Source organism: Ursus americanus, chromosome 26, assembly GCF_024610735.1.
Source record: "Ursus americanus isolate L20-20 chromosome 26, mUrsAme1.1.p, whole genome shotgun sequence".
In the NCBI taxonomy this organism is placed as follows: domain Eukaryota; kingdom Metazoa; phylum Chordata; class Mammalia; order Carnivora; family Ursidae; genus Ursus; species Ursus americanus.
The window spans coordinates 18,836,971-18,855,529 of NC_142152.1; the positions used below are offsets into that span (position 1 = coordinate 18,836,971).

At 43.1% G+C, this 18,559-nt stretch overlaps 1 protein-coding gene and 1 non-coding gene across 2 annotated transcripts; one reads left to right on the forward strand and one right to left on the reverse strand.

Annotated features, from left to right (window-relative positions):
• Positions 1-1,058: 1,058 nt before the first annotated feature.
• ACOT4 (acyl-CoA thioesterase 4) lies at positions 1,059-7,851 on the forward strand. Its single transcript, XM_045807858.2, has 3 exons — positions 1,059-1,512; positions 2,662-2,864; positions 5,252-7,851. Exons 1-3 carry the CDS (start codon positions 1,059-1,061, stop codon positions 5,855-5,857), a joined length of 1,263 nt encoding a protein of 420 aa, XP_045663814.2. The 3' UTR covers positions 5,858-7,851.
• LOC123799077 (small nucleolar RNA SNORD56) lies at positions 5,132-5,202 on the reverse strand. The gene has a single exon (XR_006781495.1). It is a non-coding gene; the product is annotated as a small nucleolar RNA SNORD56 (small nucleolar RNA).
• Positions 7,852-18,559: the final 10,708 nt, after the last annotated feature.

Below are 18,559 nucleotides of genomic sequence, written 5' to 3' on the forward strand. Positions count from 1 at the left end.
AGCTATTACTGTTGTATGTATAAATAAAATGCTGGGCATCTCTGAACATTATATCCATACTGCTCCTGGGGTCACGTTCAAAAGGTTGACTTTTAGCATCTACTAAGGCTGAACACATGCATTCCCTATCATACAGCAATTCCACTCAGGTATATACCCCACGGAAATGCACATGAACGTTCATCAAAACACAGCTTCCTGAATGTTCATAGCACTATAGTCCCAATCTGAGAACGATCAAAAGCCCATTGGTAGTAACGTTGACAAACACTTGTCCTATCACAAAATGGAACACCACTTAGCAGTGATAAGTGATCTACCACTACACCCAACAATATACGTGAATCTCACAAACAATGTTGAGCGAAAGCAGAAAGACACTAGAGACGACACAGCGAAGGATTCACTTCCATAAAATAGCTCATTTTGTTGGAATAGGTTAGAGTACCTTTGGGGACAGGGGAAGTGCCTGGAGCAGGAATAAGGGTGGCTGCGGGAGTGCTGGTAATGAGGTTTCTGGATTCCCGTGCTTGGTTACACAGGTATGTTCCGGTTGTAAAAATTCACTGGACTGTACAATTCGGGGTTGCGCGCTTTTTTATGTATAGTTCACTAAAAGTTTAAAAAAGAAAAAAAGTTGCCCTTTTCAGGGAGGGGCTGGAATTCTAGGAATTTTGCCTAAACTCACTCAGTTCTGATTTCACCACGAATCCATTACCCAACTTTCACTCCAAGAACTGAGGCTGGCCTGAGGGAGACAAGCGTGCCGGAGGCGGGTTCAGCACCACAGCCCGTTTTCTGAACGCCCCGCGCGCCCCGCCAGGACTGGGAGAACGACCTGCTGCTTTTACCTCGGGCCGGTCCCAGGTGCGCAGGCCACGGGTCTGAAACGCCCAGACGCCTCCTGACGCGGCTCCGCCACCCACTGTTCCTGCGCCAGGGGACGCCTGACCCCGTCGGGCCTGCGAAGCGCTCTCCCCCGCCTGGACCGCACTTCAGCCGCTGGCGACCTCCGGCTTCCCCGCTCCAGGTCCAGAAGGCAGCGGCGCGCAGCCGGGATGCTGACGGTGATCCTGCAGCCCGCGGGCCGCTGCCGCTGGGACGAGCCCGTGCGCATCGCCGTGCGGGGCCTGGCGCCGGGACAGCCCGTCACGCTGCGCGCCTCCCTGCGCGACGAGAAGGGCGCGCTCTTCCGGGCCCACGCGCGGTACCAAGCCGACGCCGACGGCCTCCTGGACCTGGAGCGCGCGCCCGCGCTGCGCGGCAGCTTCGTGGGGGTCGAGCCCATGGGGCTGCTGTGGGCCCTGGAGCCGGATAAGCCTCTCTGGCGGTTTGTGAAGCTGGACGTTCAGAAGCCCTTCGCCGTGGAGCTGGAGGTGCTCGACGGCCACGAGCCCGACGCCGGGCGTCTCCTGGGTCGGGCGGTGCACGAGCGCGAATTCCTGGGGCCCGGGGTGCGGCGGGAGCCGGTGCGCGCGGGCCGGGTGCGCGCCACGCTCTTCCTGCCCCCAGGTGAGTGTGGGGGGGCTACGGGGGCGCGCGTCTGGGGTCGGTGGCGGTCAGAGGTTTCCGGTACTGCTGCAGGCGGAGTTCAACTCCTCTGTAAGGAGGGAGAAGGTGACAATGACTAAGCCAGAGCCAACCAAAATGGAGTATTTTGACGTGTTGGGCTCTGTGTTACGCGTTTTGCTTGCATTATGTCATTTAATCGCCATAATATCTCAATGATGTGAGGACTGTTATTCTGCAGATTAAAAAAAAAAAACCACAAGTGAGGGTCAGGATGGATAGGTATGTGGTCTGATTTGTCACTAAGAACTACTCTATAGATCTCATCAGCCCTATCCATCAAGGAAGCTATTGGAGTATCACCCTTCCGTAGTGCTGTGGGTACACTGGGCCTCTTCTCCACTTCTTCATGCCCCGTATGTACCACAGATGACACTTTAGACTCCACTGACTTTCTCACCTGAAGCCATCTCTGGATATTTTTCTTTCCTCTCTCTAAATAGACATCTGAAATATCAGTAGACACACACACAAAGCCAAGGGTAAATGCAACACAACATAAAGCATTATTTCAAGATTAATTTTATGTCCAATCCCCTAACAGAACACTATGAATCAACAGTCTAAAACATGAAATTCCTGGGGCGCCTGGGTGGCTCAGTCATTAAGCGTCTGCCTTCCCCTCAGGGCCTGATCCTAGGATCCTGGGATTGAGCCCCACATCAGGCTCCTATGCTGGGAGCCTGATTCTTCCTCTGCCACTCCCCCTGCTTGTGTTCTCTCTCTTGCTGGCTGTCTCTCTGTCAAACAAATAAATAAAATCTTAAAAAAAAAAAAAAAACCCATGAAATTCCTCTTTGCATGATGTAGTCATTAGTGAAAGACTTTGTTACTCTCCGTGGTAACTAAAGCTTCTTAGAACCTTGTAGATAACTTAAAGAATGGTATGGAGGATAAACTCTTCAATGAGAAGGTACCTTGTAGGTTTTCCTTTGAAGGTACTTGTATTTCTTTGCCCTAGTAACTCGGGAAGCTGGTTTTTTTTTTTCCCTCTTTGATACATAGGAACCCACTAAATAGAAAGATCTCTAAAAGGAACGCAAATTGTTTAAATTGTATAATGCCTTTCCTTTATATTGTTCTCTTCTCTAGGACTTGGACCTTTCCCGGGGATCATTGACATCTTCGGAACCGGAGGGGGCCTTATGGAATATCGAGCCAGCCTTTTGGCAGGTCATGGCTTTGCCACTTTGGCTCTAGCTTATTATAATTTTGAAGATCTCCCCAAGGAAATTAACAGCATACACCTGGACTACTTTGAAGAAGCCCTGTGCTACATGCTTCAACACTCAGAGGTTCTCCTAATGTCCTTTATTATATCATTCTCTCTAGAAATACATCCAGAGAGGGTGTCACTTTGCACTCACCGGTGCCAGGTGCCTGGATGCTGCGATTCTTCTTTCACAGAGATTTCTTTTGGAGCCTTCCTTGGCTTTAGGTGCCTATTTACACTTTCTCTGTCAGATGGCTTAGTAAGGCAGAATTAATCGTAAAAATCCATGTGAGGTTTTATTTAAAGGAATTACTCAGGAATTTGCATTTGTTATGCAAAATGAGTTTCTAAATTGTTAGTTCTATATGTTTTTATTTTTTTCCAGATTGATTTATTCATTTGAGAGAGAAAGCATGAGCAGAGGGAAGAGGTAGAGGGAGAGGGAGAAGCAGACTCCCTGCTGAGCAGGGAACCCACTACATCCCAGGACTGTGAGATCATTACCAGAGCCCAAGGCAGACGCTTAACCAATGGAGCTACCCAGGCGCCCCTACATGCGTTTTTTTAATTAAGTTTTTTATTTTAATTCCAGAATAGTTAACATACAGTGTTATATTAGTTTCAGGTGTACAATACAGGGATTCAGCAGCTTATCACAAGTGCATTTCTTAAACCCATCACCTATTTAATCCATCCCCCTATTAACCTCCCCTCTGGTAACCATCAGTTTATTCTCTATAGTTAAGAGTCTGTTTCTTGATTTCTTTTTTTCCCCTTTCTTCATTTGCTTGTTTCTTAAATTCCATATATGAGTGAAATCATGATATTTGTCTTTCTTTAATTTCACTTAGCCTATCCTCTCTAGTTCTATCCATCTTGTTGCAAATGGTAAGATTTCATTCTTTTTTATGCCTGAATAATATTCCAGTGTGTGTGTGTGTGTGTGTGTGTGTGTGTGTGTGTGTGTACACACATGTCACATCTTTATTCATTCATCTATTGATGCACACTTAGGCTGCTTCCATAATTTTGCTATTGTAAACAATGGTGCAATAAACATAGGGGTGCATGTATCCCTTTGAATTAGTGTTTTGTATTTTGGGGGTACATACCAAATAGTGTGATTACTGATTGTAGGGTAGTTCTATTTTTAACCTTTTGAGGAAGCTCCATACTGTTTTCCACAGTGGCTGCGTCAGTTTGCATTCCCACCAACAGTTCATGAGTGTTCCTTTTTCTTCACATCCTCACCAACACTTGTTTCTTGTGTTGTTGATTTTAGCCATTCTGATGGGTGAGAGGTACTATCTCATTGTACTTTTGATTTGCATTTCCCTGATGATGAGTGATGTTGAACATCTTTTATTTAAGATTTAAAAAAAAAATGAGAGAGAGTGCACACAGTATGAGCAGGGGGAGGAGCAGAGGGAGAGTGAGGAGCAGACTCCCCTTGAGCAGGGAGCCCAAGGCAGGGTTCAATCCCAGGACCCTAAGATCATGACCTGAGCCGAAACCAAGAGTTGGACACTTAACCCACTGAACCTCCCAGGTGCCTTGGGTGTTGAGTTTTATAAATTCTTTCTAAATTTTGGATACTAACCCTTTATCAGATATGTCATTTGCAAATATCTTTTCCCATTCCTTAGGTTGTCTTTTAGTTTTGTTGTTTACTTTTCTGTGCAGACTCTTTTTATTTTGATTTTTTAATCTTTAATTTCTGGTATCAGTGTGTTCTCAGATTTTGATCAGAACTTGCCCACGTATTTCAGAAGCTAAGAACTACTTAATTTGACTCTGAAGTCTTACGCTGTTTCTATAAAGTTAATCATTTGCCAGGGTATGTAGATGGGGTCTGATGAGTCACTCGCTTAGAACAGAACTTGGTTCCACACAATTAGGTACCTTGGCACACTGAGACTTAGGTCATGCCCACCTGAATGAGGACCTGAACTTGACAGGCTCCTTGACTCAGCATTCTCTAGTGGATGATAGTCTGGAACATTTGTAATCAAGACCCAGACTTGCCAGTGAGTTTACAATTTGTTTGCCACGTGTTCACCCAGATATTTTTTATGTGGATAGAAACTCTTGAGGGCTGAGGTTGATACTCTGTGGCCAACTCACAAATTAAAGTTAGCACCTCTAGTTATGTTTAAAAAAATGTTTTAATAGGTAATAACCTTTATTATTTTTTTTTTAACTAATCTCTGCCCAGTGTCGGGCTCGAAATCACAATCCTAAAATTAGGACTCATGTGTGCTACCAACTAAGCCAACCAGGAGCTCCATTTTCTTTTTTTTCTGTCAACCTCTAAAGGGACAGCTACTTCCCAGCCCCCATTTTCCCTCTACCCTCAGACCCAAAGTATCAACACTCACTAAGAAAACTGATGTTGATGAAAAATATTGCCATCATAGAACATTTTTCTATGAGATACGTTCTTGACTCCTCTTTCTTCTTCTCTTCTAGGTAAAGGGCCCAAGCATTGGACTTCTGGGCATTTCTTTAGGAGCTGATATTTGTCTTTCCATGGCCTCATTTTTGAAGAACATCTCAGCCACAGTTTCCATCAATGGATCTGGGTTCAGTGGAAAGAGAGGCATACACTACAAGCGGACGTGCATCCCATCATTGGGCCATGATCTTAGGAGAATCAAGGTAGCTTTCTCAGGCCTCCTGGATGTTGTGGATATACGGAATGATATTGTAGGAGGGCATGAGAACCCCAGCATGATTCCAATAGAGAAGGCCCAGGGACCCATCCTCTTCATCGTTGGTCAGGATGACCATAACTGGAGGAGTGAGTTATATGCCCAAATAGCCTCTCAACGGTTACAGGCGCATGGAAAGGAAAAACCCCAGATCATCTCTTATCCTGGGACTGGGCATTATATTGAGCCTCCTTACTTCCCCCTATGCCCAGCTTCTGTGCCGAAAATACTGAACAAACCTGTAATCTGGGGTGGGGAGCCCAGGGCTCATTCTAGGGCTCAGGAAGATGCTTGGAAACAAATTCTAACCTTTTTCTGTAAGCATCTTGGAGGTATCCAGAATATAGCTTCCCCTAAATTGTAATGCATTGGTCTATTATTGACATGAGAAAATCAAGGTCAGATTCTGGTGTTTAAGAATCATATGTGAATCCATTGTCCCCTCGATAATGTTAAATTTATGTCGTGGGTATTAATGACTCATTTTAGGTAACATTTTTAATACGTTATGTTTTCATTAATTTTACTAATGTAACACATGCCTATTATAGAAGATTCAATTAGAAGTATACAACACAAAAAGTAAAAAGCATCCCCTCTGTTAAAATTTGTATTTTCTTCTAGATTTTTTTTTACTTAACACTTTAAGCCATGGATGAAATTTAAAGTTGAACAAATACTAGCTTACTGTTTTTTTCTTTAATCACTGTGGGAGAATTGACATCCAGTGTTTGCTACTGGTTCAAAACTGGTGGCAGGATAGAATTTTCATTGGCCAAACATTACAGAGAGGTGTTGGTATAAGGAAGCCAGGCTGACCTTTTCATCTTGGAGATCAGAGAAGAAGCCTCTGGGAGGAGGAGTTGGGGTAAAGAAGGGGAGCATCTCTAGGATAGTTAAGTCCAAACTCTGTTTCAAGGATGAATGATTATGACTTATTTTCCTGCTTCCTGGCTTTAAGAATAGACTTTGGAAAACCATAGTGTGACATTCTTAGAGGCCTCACTCCTCAGTTTCTTTGACATCAGGGCTGCAAAGCATTGCATAAGTGTATCTGAAGAGAGAGTGGTTGAGAATGTTCCAAAACTGATAAAGACATCAAACCACATTTTCTAGAAGCACTATGTCTTAGCTTGAGTTGCTATAAAATGCCATTGACTGGTGGCTGAAACAACAGATAATCATTTTTTCTGGAGGCTGGGAAGTCCAAGATCAAGGTTCCAGCAGACTTAGTTCCTGGTAATGGCCTTTTTGTGGCTTACAGATGGCTGTCTTTTCCCCATGTCTCCCTGTGGCAAAGAAAGAGAGCTCTGGTTTCTCTTCCTCTTTTTATAAGGGCACTAATTCCATCATGGGGGCCTTGCTCTCATGCCCTCACTTAAACCTAATAATATCCCAAAGGCCCCACCTTCAAATGCCACTGCATTGTGGTTTGGGATTTCAAAATATGAATTTTGAGGTGACACATTCAGTTCGTAACAACTATACACTTCAAACAAGGCAAGTATAAAGAATACCATATTATCACAGAAAAATTATCTGTGGCAGTTTTACAACATAGCCATAAATCCTTTGCCATTTCTCCCACTAAGAGGTGGAAGATCCATATTCTTTTCTCAAATCTGGATATGCTGCTGTGTCAGTCAGTTGTGTAGAGCATAACTGGTACTATGTAACTTCAGAGGCTAAATCATAAAAGCTACGAAGATCCCACCTTTTCTGCTGGGAACACTTGCTCTTGGAGCCCTGAGCCACCTTAAGGAGTCTGACTACTTTGAGGTTGTGATGATGTGAGGAAGCCAAAAATACATGGAGAGGCCAACTATAGACATTTCCTGTGATAGTCCCAATGGAGCCCAGCCTTCAAGTTATTTCCACCCAGGTTCCAGATATGTGAGTGAAAAACCTCCAGATGATTTTAGCTCCTAGCCATTTAAAATCTTCCCAGCAAAGGCTTTGGATATCTGAAGCAGAGCAGAATTGTACCTGTTAAAACCTCTCCAAAACGTGTCTTTATAAGCAAAATGATTGTTATTTCACATGACAATGTTTTGGGGTATGTTTCAGTTAGCGATTGCTATGTAAAAAACTCCCTCAAAAATATGGTGGCTTAAAACAGTAACCATATGGGGAGCCTGGGTGTCTCAGTCGGTTGAGCATCCAACTCTTGATTTCGGCTCAGGTCATGATCTCAGGGTGGTGAGATCAAGCCCAATGTTGGACTACACACCAAGCATGCAACCTACTTACCATTCTGTCTCCCTCTCCCTCTGCCCCTCCCCACTGTGCTCACACACTCTCTCTAAAAAGGGTGGGGGAATAGTAACCATTTATTTTTCTCACTCACATGGCAGGGAGGTTGGTAGTGGCCATCATCTGGGAATTCAGACAGTCCTATGGGTTAGGAGGATCTCCCAATTTCTCTCCACATGGGTCGTTCCACTGGCTACTTGGGCTTGGATCCAAGAGTGAGCATCCCAAGAGAGCAAGGCAAAATTGCACAGCATTCTTTTGACCTGTCTTGGAAACTACATAGCATCACTCTTGCCATACTCTGTTGGTCAAGGCAGTCCCAAAGCCCCACCCAAGGTCAAGGACAACATAGAGTTCACCTCTTAAAAGGAGTGCAGCAAGGTTCTAGAAGAATATAGGATGGGAAATATTGTAATCAATTTTTGAAAATCTGCCTTCTGGCCACAATGGTTCACATTCCTCCCACAGTTAGAATACATCCATTCCTCTTCCAAGGCCCCTCAAAAATCTCCTTCCATTATAGTCTAAGATTGAATCACCTGTATCACATCCAGGTACAGATGAGGCTCCTCTGGTATACTTCTTTGGGTACGGCTCCTAGAGTATCATTGTCAAAGTGAAGACCTGTGAACTAAAGAAACAACTGCACACACAGAGAATACAATGTGGGATGGGTGTAAGATAACTCTTGCATTCTTGTTCAAAAATGGGGGAAGTGGGAGGCACACAACAGTCACTGGCCCCTAGCAATTTTGAAATCCAGCTGAGAACATGTTGTGAACTCTTTGGTGCTCAGTTAACCCTCTGTAAGTTGTTCTCTGTAGCTCTTGGCTCCACCCTCTGAGTGAAAACCTTTTTTTTTTCCATTAAAAAAAAAAAAACTGAGTTAGCAACGCCAAAGTCTCCTCAGTCAGCTTCTTAGATGAAAAAGATCAGGAGTCCAAGGTTCTTTCCTTCTCTGCATTCTATTTCAGTTCACATTTGTACTGCTACCAGAACAATTCTCTTAAGAACTATGTGGGTTTTCTAAAAACCTTAGTGAGGTTCACTTTATTAGGTAAAACACAGCAATATAAGTCTATTTGAGGCAAGAACTTCTGTACCTGGGTCTCCCTGTGAGGATGCTGAGGGTAATACCCTTGAGATTCTAACAAGTCCTATTATTTAATAGTTAGGATCTGCTGGGGACACCTTAAAATCTTCAGAGGGCCTTCTGTCAGTCTGAAATGTTCTACCTTGAATCTTTCTGAGGTCTTTACGAAGGATCTCCCATAGACCCACTCTGGATTTGACTTTGGTCTGAGGTCCTGTCTTAATTAAAGACTAATTTGCCATATGGGGAGGCCGGGAAGGAGAAACAGTATTATTGTCAAACTTGGCAAGTCCTGGTTCCTTCACATGTAACAGGTCATTCTTTAGTTTAATTCTTTCTCTTGCATTTTATCATAGGCAGCAGCAGAAGCCAGCTGGCACTGTCAGTACTCTGCTGGGAAATGCCCTCAGCCAGATTATTGAATTCATTTAGGTGTATCTTCCATTTTTCACATTACTGCAAGGTCAGTGTTGCCTTCGGCTTCCAATAAGTTTTTGTTGCTTTCCTTTAGGCCCTCAATAATAGCCTCCATGGGGTCCTTTAGGCTTTCACTAACAGTCTCCTTAAAGCCCTTCCAACTTCCACCAGCTACCTAGTCCTAAAGGCAACTGTGGTTCCTGTGTATATGGGCATGTCCACAGACTGCTCGAGTTTTCTCACAGCATGATATCTGACCTGCAAAATGAATGTCCCAAGAGAGGATGGCAGAAATACGTGGCATTTTTTAGACCTAGCTTTGGAAGTCGCATAGCATCACTTCAACTGTACTCTATTGGTTGAGATAAACACAAAGATGTCAGTGCAAGGAAAGTGGCTACAGAATCTTACCTCCTGATAAGGGAACTGCAAGATTCCTAGAAGAACATCTGAGATGGGAGTTAATTGTTGCAGTGATCTTTGCAATCTGTCCACAGAATTGTTATGCAGGAACACTGCTGAAAAGAAAGCTAAAGATTAAAAAGCCTTCCCAGCAGCCACAGAAAAAAGACAACCTTCAAAGGAACAACAATAATCCAAAAACTAACGTAAAAACAGCAAAATGGAAATGGGAAGCCACTGGAATGATACCTTCAAAGCACTGACAGAAAATATGTGACAAAGTAGAAGCCTGGGCTAGCAAAAGAGATATTTAAATATGAAAGCATTTATTTTTCATAAAGCTTATTGAAAAAAATTAAATCGAAATAAAGTCATTTTCAGAAAAATATAAATTGAGATAATATAGCATATCTTTTTCTAAAGCAAAAACTAACGAGAATTCTTCAAACACAAGGAAAATGTCTCCAGGGGAGAGCATTTACACGAAGGAAGAAGTGGAATATAATGAAGAGGTTAAATGTGTATATGTGGGGGCGCCTGGGTGGCACAGCGGTTAAGCGTCTGCCTTCGGCTCAGGGCGTGATCCCTGCGTTGTGGGATCGAGCCCCACATCAGGCTCCTCCGATATGAGCGTGCTTCTTCCTCTCCCACTCCACCTGCTTGTGTTCCCTCTCTCGCTGGCTGTCTCTATCTCTGTCAAATAAATAAATAAAATCTTAAAAAAAATAAATGTGTATATGTGTATATAAATCTAAATAAATATATTTTTAAATATTTTATTTATTTGAGAGAGAGAGAGAGAACATAAGTGGGGGAGGGCAGGGCTAGGGAGATGGAGGCTCCCGGGTAAGCAGGGAGCCCAACATGGGGCTCGATCCCAGGATCATGACCTGAGCTGAAGGCACTTAACCAACTGAGCCACCCACATGCCCCAATAAATATTTACAAATAATATACTATGGAGTTTAAAATACACATAGAATTAAATAGCATATGTAGGAAGGAAATAAGTGCAGTGGAAATGTTCTAAAACCACTGCAGTTTTCACAAGGTGGTAAAAATATTAATTTTTATTTAATGTTAACGAATCAAGAGTTATTACCACAAGCTAATGCAGGAGGTAAATGGATTAATTTTTATATAGTTTTAATTTATTATTTAGAGAAAGAGAGAGCACATGTGAGTGGGGAGAGGGGCAGACGGAAAGGGACAAAGAGATTCTCAACCAGACTCCACGCTGAGCACAGAGCCTGACGCCGGGCTTGATCCCACCATCCTGAGATCATGACCTGAGCTGAAATCAAGAGTCAGCCACTTAACCAACTGAGCCCCCAGGCACCCTGAATAATTTTTAAAAAGCTAAAAGAAGATAAAAATATAGAATAAGCAGGATAGAAAATAACTAATAATTTAAACTCAGACAGATCAGTAATAACATTAAATGTAAATGGACTATACATTCTACCAAGGAACAAAATATCAGGTGGATTTTCCTAGTATGTTCAATTTTCTGCTCTACAAAATCAGTTTAGATCATATATAGTATTGATTTCCTGTCAGAGAGTAAGAGAGGGACATTTTAACCTCAAGTGAGAGTAGGTGTATGTACAGGGTATAAAGTAAATGTAAAAAATAAATAACAGAATTATGACAGTTAAACCTTGTCCTAAGAATTTGTCATCGATGAATAATGAAATAAAATCTCACTGAAAATTAAAGTCAGTTTAACCAATCTGTGTAAACTCTGTATCTCCTATGTATATTCAAAGTGGATTTATGTTAGGTCTTAATTATATAGCATTTATTTTGTCAAGGTGAAATAAACCTGCTGAGTACCTTTTTGAAAGGAACTCCAAAAGAAACAGAAAAGCTTTTATTTTCTGTTGTTGCCTTCAGTATTCAACTTCACTCAACGAATATTTAGTAAAAGCCTGCTATGGGGTAGGCAATGTTCTAAGTTCCTGGCAAAGATGAACAAAGATAACAAAGTCTTTGCTGTCAAGAGCATTTATTCTAGTTTGGAAGTAAGAAAATAAAATGATAAATGCTGCAAAGAATAAAAAAATAAGATCAGAGCATGATGAGAGAGGTGCTATTTTAAATATTTTAAATCTAAAATAGACTGGTGAGGGAAGACATATTTGAATAGGTAGTCTTTGAGCAGAAACCTGATTGAGGATGAGGAAATGAGTCAAACTTCAGGCTGAGGGAATTTAAATACGCAATACTTGTGAATAGTCATTTCCTCAAGAAAATATACAAATTGCCAATGAACACGAGAAGATGCTCAGTATCATTAGGCACCAGGAAAATACAAATTAAAGCCACAATCAGATACCACTTCTTACCCACTAGAATTGCTATAATGAAAAAGACAGAAGGACAACCAGCTGGCTCAGTTGGTAGAGCATATGACTCTTGATCTTGGGGTTGTGAGTTTGAGCCCCATGTTGGGCAGAGACTACTTTTAAAAAATAAAATAAAGGGGCGCCTGGGTGGCACAGCAGTTAAGCGTCTCCCTTCGGCTCAGGGCGTGATCCCGGAGTTATGGGATCGAGCCCCACATCAGGCTCCTCTGCTATGAGCCTGCTTCTTCCTCTCCCACTCCCCCTGCTTGTGTTCCCTCTCTCGCTGGCTGTCTCTCTCTCTGTCGAATAAATAAATAAAAATCTTTAACAAAAAAAAAATAATAAAAAAAAAACAAGTTTTGATGAGGATGTGGAGAAACTGGGTGCAGGGTTTCTTTTTGGGGTGATAAAATTGTTCTGGAATTAGTAGTGGTGGTGATTGCACAACCTTGTGAATATACTAAAACCACTGACCTCTACACTTTAAATAAGCAAGTTGTATGGTATGTAAATTAAATCATACCACATAAAGATGTTTTTCCTTTTAAGTAGAAGACACTTGTAAGATTTGCATTCAGCTAAATAAAAATGGTGATCAAGTAAAAAAAGTCAACGTTTTATGTAAGATTCAAAAATTGGTAAAAGTAAAAAAATATTGTTTAAAGGTACAAACATGGGGCCCCTGGGTGGCTCAGTCGGTTAAGCGTCCAACTCTTGCTTTCAGCTCAGGTCATGATCTCAGGATGATGACATCAAGCCCCTTGTCAGGCTCTGCACTCAGAGGGGAGTCTGCTTGGATTCCTCTCTCTCCATCTGCCCCCCGCCCCCATGCACACTATCTCTCTCTCTCAAATAAATAAAACTTTTTTGTACAGTATCTATTACCATTGCAATTCCTCTACATCTTCTCATTTATTTTATTTTTTTTAAGTAATCTGTACACCCAAAATGGGGCTCAAACTCACAACCCTGAGATCAAGAGTCACATGCTCTACTGACTGAACCAGCCACGTGCCCCTACATCTTCCAATTTTACTTCAAGATTTTATTTTCAAGTAATCTCTACACCCCATGTGGGGCTCAAACTCACAATCCGGAGATTCGAGAGTTGCATACTCTACCGACCAAGCCAGCCAGGCACCCGTCTTCCCATTTGAATCTCATAAATACACAAAAGCATGGTGCTCTTGATACAGAATGATTCTCTTGTCTTATGATGCTGTTCACTACTAATTTCCACACACACACACACACACACACATACATATACATACATATATGTGATACAATATCTTGCCCACTACAATTATAATTTCAGACCTTTAAATTTTATTTTTAAAAATTTTGTCCAAGACTTCATTGATTTGAGATAGAGAGAGAGAGAGAGCACAGGCAGGGGAAGGGGAAGAGGGAGAAGCAGACTCTCTGCTGAGCAGGGAGCCTGCCATGGGGGTCAGTCTCAGAACCCTGGGATCAGTACCCGAGCTGAAGGCAGACACTTAACCCACTGAGCCACCCAGGTGCCCCAACACCTTTAAACTTTAATCACATAAAGACATGAGAAGGGATGATGGGGTTTTTCAGGAGTGTCTCCCATATTATGCCATCCCTTCTAAGATCTTCACCGATCACAGAAACGCCAATCAGTGTCTATATATCTACCTTACTTCTCGCTCAGAAAAAAATGAAAAGGCTTTGGTCCACTCTAAGGTGAACTAACTATATATAATCTGCATGAAAATATCAATTTTTTTCTGGATTTTCCTCATAATCCCAGGATTCTGACTATAGCTTTTATTTCATCTCAGGTATGGCCAAAGCCTGGAACTCTATGAGCTTTGGCATTGGTTAAAGTAAATACTGCATCGTCACTGTGTATCATAAGCGAATACTGATGGTTCTACTAGTTCCCGGTAATTCTTGCTGGTAGGTCCAAGTGTGTACATGTTGTTCTTGATGATTTGCGCATAAGATATTCTTCTAAGACCCAGCAAATGCCATTCAGTTTATCCAAGGATGGTATCACCTCCTAGATAAGTTCAAGGTCCTATGATAGAGATTCCAGATGTCCTAATTAGAGACCACACTCAAGATGCAACAGACCACCAGTGGAAACAATGCGATGTAGTCTAAATCTATGTAGTCCATTGGGTAGGCCAGAATTAGTTTGTGCCACTGGAGGAAACACTGACAGGACATGAGGCAGGAAAGAAAACTCCAGTTAGCAGGACCTGAGTCTGACTGATACTGACAATAGGATAATAGAAAACTGTGATATTATGAGAGGAAAGTCTATCTGGGTAGGAGTCTTGGAGTTTAAAGCTTAGGGTAAAAAGATGAGGGGATGAGAGCACTGTCTCCTGGCTGTTTTTCCTGGGCTTTCAGGAAATCAGAATAGGCAGGGAGCATTCAGCTGGTCTCTTCCCCAGACCAGATTCTCTGACTTTTCTTCTCAGGATGTTGAAGGGCAAATTTATTTAGTCCTCCATAGAGCCCCTCAAACGTACCCAGTAACAGAGGTAAAAGAAGGCTTCTGAGGGCCAGTGAATAGACACACTATTGAGAAGAGACCAGTGACTCCCCAGAAATCCAGCTCTCACTGTAATATACAACCAGACTTCTGGAAAATCTATGTCGGCTCCTAGGATCATAGGATAAAGGCAGAGGACGTTCGGACTGACCAGGCTGAACTGGAGGAGAGAGGGTCTCACGGTGAGCACTCTCCTCTGAATATGATGTTCCAAGAGTTAGCTGCTGTCTCCGTGTGTGGTGAGATTATGCAGGTGACCATGATCCTTCTCATGGGATGTGAGAGAGCAACTGCAGTCTTGGAGAATTAGAACGGGAGTCAGGAAAGATTAAGGAGGCCCTCTGAATCAGCCGGAGCCAGGCTGCCCCAGTTGCCCAAATAATCTACTTTTCACCAAAATGCAAAGAAACTGGCATTCCTATTTTCTCGAAGATTTACATCCTGCTCTTCCAAATAGTTGGAAGCAGAGCTGTCGCAGAGCATGGATGGTGTTGGTGGTAAATAGCCAGAGAATTGGGCAAACAGAAAATGGATTTCTGTGGGGTGCCTGGCTGGCTCAGTAGGTACAGCATGCAACTCTTGGGGTTGTAAGTTGGAGCCCAATGTTTGGTGTAGAGATTCCTTAATAATAAAATGCTTTAAGGGTGCCTGGCTGGCTTAGTCAGTTAAGCGTCCGTCTTTGGCGCAGGTCATGATCCCAGGGTGCTGGGATCGAGTCCCACACCAGGCTCCCTGCTCAGGGGGCAGTCTGCTTCTCCCTCTACCCTTTCCCCCTGCTCATGATATCTCTCTCTCATGCTCTCTCTCTCTCAAATATATTTAAGTCTTAAAAAATAAAATAAAATCCTTTAAAGAATTTGTTTTTGTGAGCCAGTGTTTCATTCTGTCCGTACAACTGGGTTTTTTTTTTTTAAGATTTTATTTATTTATTCGACAGAGATAGAGACAGCCAGCGAGAGAGGGAACACAAGTAGGGGGAGTGGGAGAGGAAGAAGCAGGCTCATAGCGGAGGAGCCTGATGTGGGGCTGGATCCCATAACGCCGGGATCACGCCCTGAGCCGAAGGCAGACGCTTAAGCGCTGTGCCACCCAGGCACCCCCGTACAAGTGTTTCTTTGTCACACCGTCTGGTCATTGCTTACTAGTGAGTTGATAAAATTACAGCAGTAAGTGATGTAGCACCTGAGAGACTTAACCTCTCAAACTCCCCAGTAACAGCTGCCACTAGGGTGACAGTCTTGGCGAACACTCAACATAACTTCTGTAATTCCGAGATCTGGGAACCCAGCCAGGAGCTGGCTCACCAGGCTAAGAGTAAAGCTGTTTTTGTATCCAGACAGCAAGTAGTTATTTTGAAAACTATGTTTTCCATTTAATGTCTCTGAACGTAGCGAACTTTTCCTTAAGGACTAAGGACAAGGCCCCTCAAAGGGAGAGACATGTGGCCCTGACGTCCTTTCTCTCTAGACCTTTTACACTATCAGATTCCTCTGGAGAAATCATATGCCTGAGTCCAGCTGCTCTGCACAAGGGAAATATTCAAGTATTTCAGGGGATTTAGATACAGGATCAGAGATAATGCAAAGTCTTGGAAACCTCAATCAAATGGGAAAGACTAAGTGTTCAAGGATATGGAGGAGGAAGGGTCTGAGTGGACCGGTTTTACTAACTCCACAGGTGGGACAGAGACCAAAGGTATCCTTTGTGGTGATTTCATCACTGCCCAATACTGTTTTTTGTTTCAACCTTTTATTTTGAAATCATTTTAGACCCACAGAAATGTTGCAAGACTCGTACAGCATTCCCTATACCATTCATCCCCCTTTCTTAATGTTAGCACCTTACATAACCATATCACAAATATCGAAGTCAGGAAGTGACTGTTGATAGGCTACTATGTAACCAAGAGAGTATTACTGCGATTAAGTTATTGCTATCTTGGAGAAAGGACTTACTGAAATGGGATGTATACTGGCTGCTAAAAAATGGAATCAGGGAGCTCTCTTGTCCCACCAAAACTGTAAGCAGGAAATAGTACCAGGCCAGATCATGAGTGAAATCATAGCTCATACTGGAGTAACTGGGAATCCATCCCCACTTCCAACCTTTTCCCCTTCAACTCTCAGTTGGGTTACTGGAAAGGTAGATGGATCTCAGATGTCAACTGAGGATTACAGAAAACTAATGTAATGAATCTGTAAATGTTCTTCTATAGGAAGAGCCTTCTAAATCATCCCTGACTGGGGGGTGCCTGGGGGGGGTCTCTGTTGGTTAAGTGTCTGCCTTTGGCTCAGGTCATGATCCCAGGGTCCTGGGATCAAGCCCTGCGTAGAGCCCCACGTGAGGCTCTCTGCTCACCAGGGAGTCTGCTTTTTCCTCTCCCTCTGCCTGCCGCTCTGCCTACTTGTGCGGTCAAATAAATAAAATCTTAAAAAAAAAAATCATCCCTGATTGGTATCCTTCTATTGACCTTACTAGGGCATTGTTTTTAATCCCAATACTTTTTTTTTTTTTCACATTTTAGACTTGAAGAACAGTTTGCTGTCACTTGGTGGCCTTTACAGTCTTGCCTCCAGGATATTTCAACTCTGTAACATCTGACATAATCTGTTAAATTGATATTTAAACAGCTGTCCTAAGCCTGATTTGGATAGTGAAATGACTCATTATATTGATGGCACACTGATCAGGTGACACTGAAGTAACTGTCTCTGAAGTTCAGCCTTTCCATATTGAGTTTATAACTAAAAGTCAGTGGGCTATTAAGCATGGAAAAGTTCGGGGGCCTTCTCAAACAGAAACCTTTCCGGGAGTGTAATTATCTGGGGGTAACCAGAGAGATTCTACCAACGTCAGGCAAAGGATATCCATAAAGTCCCTACCCCTAAAACAGGGGCACAAAAATTAATTTTTATGTTTAATATTGGAGATAGTGTGCCAAATATCCAGCTACTTCATCAAGTCACTAAACAAACATCAGAATTTGTATGAAGCCACCCTCTTTCTTAGAGCAGCTGATTCTTTTTCACATCATGGGCAACCCACCCTGGTCTGTAAAGTACTTATTTCTCCAAAGGAGATCCTAAGTGCAGAACTCCCCACAGGAAGGCATTTTGAATGGCCCAGCCCAGGCCTCCTCCTCTTTTTTAAAGATTTTATTCATCCACTTGACAAAGACACAGCTCACGCAAGCAGGGGGAATGGCAGAAGGAGAGGGAGAAGCAGGCTCCTCGCTGAGCAGGGAGCCCGACATGGAGCTCGATCCCAGGACCCCCCAGGCCTCCTTAGCTGCTTTTCCCTCATGTGCCTGGGAGCCATTTCTGTGCCTCTTCACAGCAACCTGGGTATCAGGGAAGGGAGAGGGAGAAGCTATCTTTTTCTTCGCCTTTCTGAAATCTGAGTGCAGATTTCATTTTTCAAATTTATTTCTTTTCTTTCCTTCTAACTCTCTCTTTCTTTCTTTAGGTGGGTGGCAGAGGGAGAGGGAGAATCTCAAGCAGGCTCCACACTCAGCACAGAGTCTGATGTGGCGGCCTGAGGTCATGAGCCTGATCTCATGACCCTGAGATCATGACCTGAGGTGCCATCAAGACTCAGACACTCAAGCCACCCAGGCGCCCCTGAGCGCAGATGTCAGTTTGTGCTGGTGGCTACAGCAGCACAGGTAAATTCTGTTCAAGCTGAGTGCTCCTAGATTGACAACAGCTTGCAACACTTTATTTTTTACTTTTAAGATTTTGTTTATTTATTTGAGAAAGAACAAGAGAGAGAGCAAGAAGAGGGAGAGGGAAAGGGAGAAGCCGACTCCCTGCTGAGCACAGAGCCCAACCTGGAGCAAGATCCCAGAACCCTGGGATCATGACCTGAGCCTAAGGCAGATGCTTAACCAAGTGAGCCACCCACGTGCCCCAGCCTGCAACACTTTACACAACAGGTACTTTAAATAGCCCACAGCAGTTACTTCAGGAGGTAGAGTAGTCAAAGTTCCCTGAACTCTGAGATATGGGACCTAGTCTGGCTTCT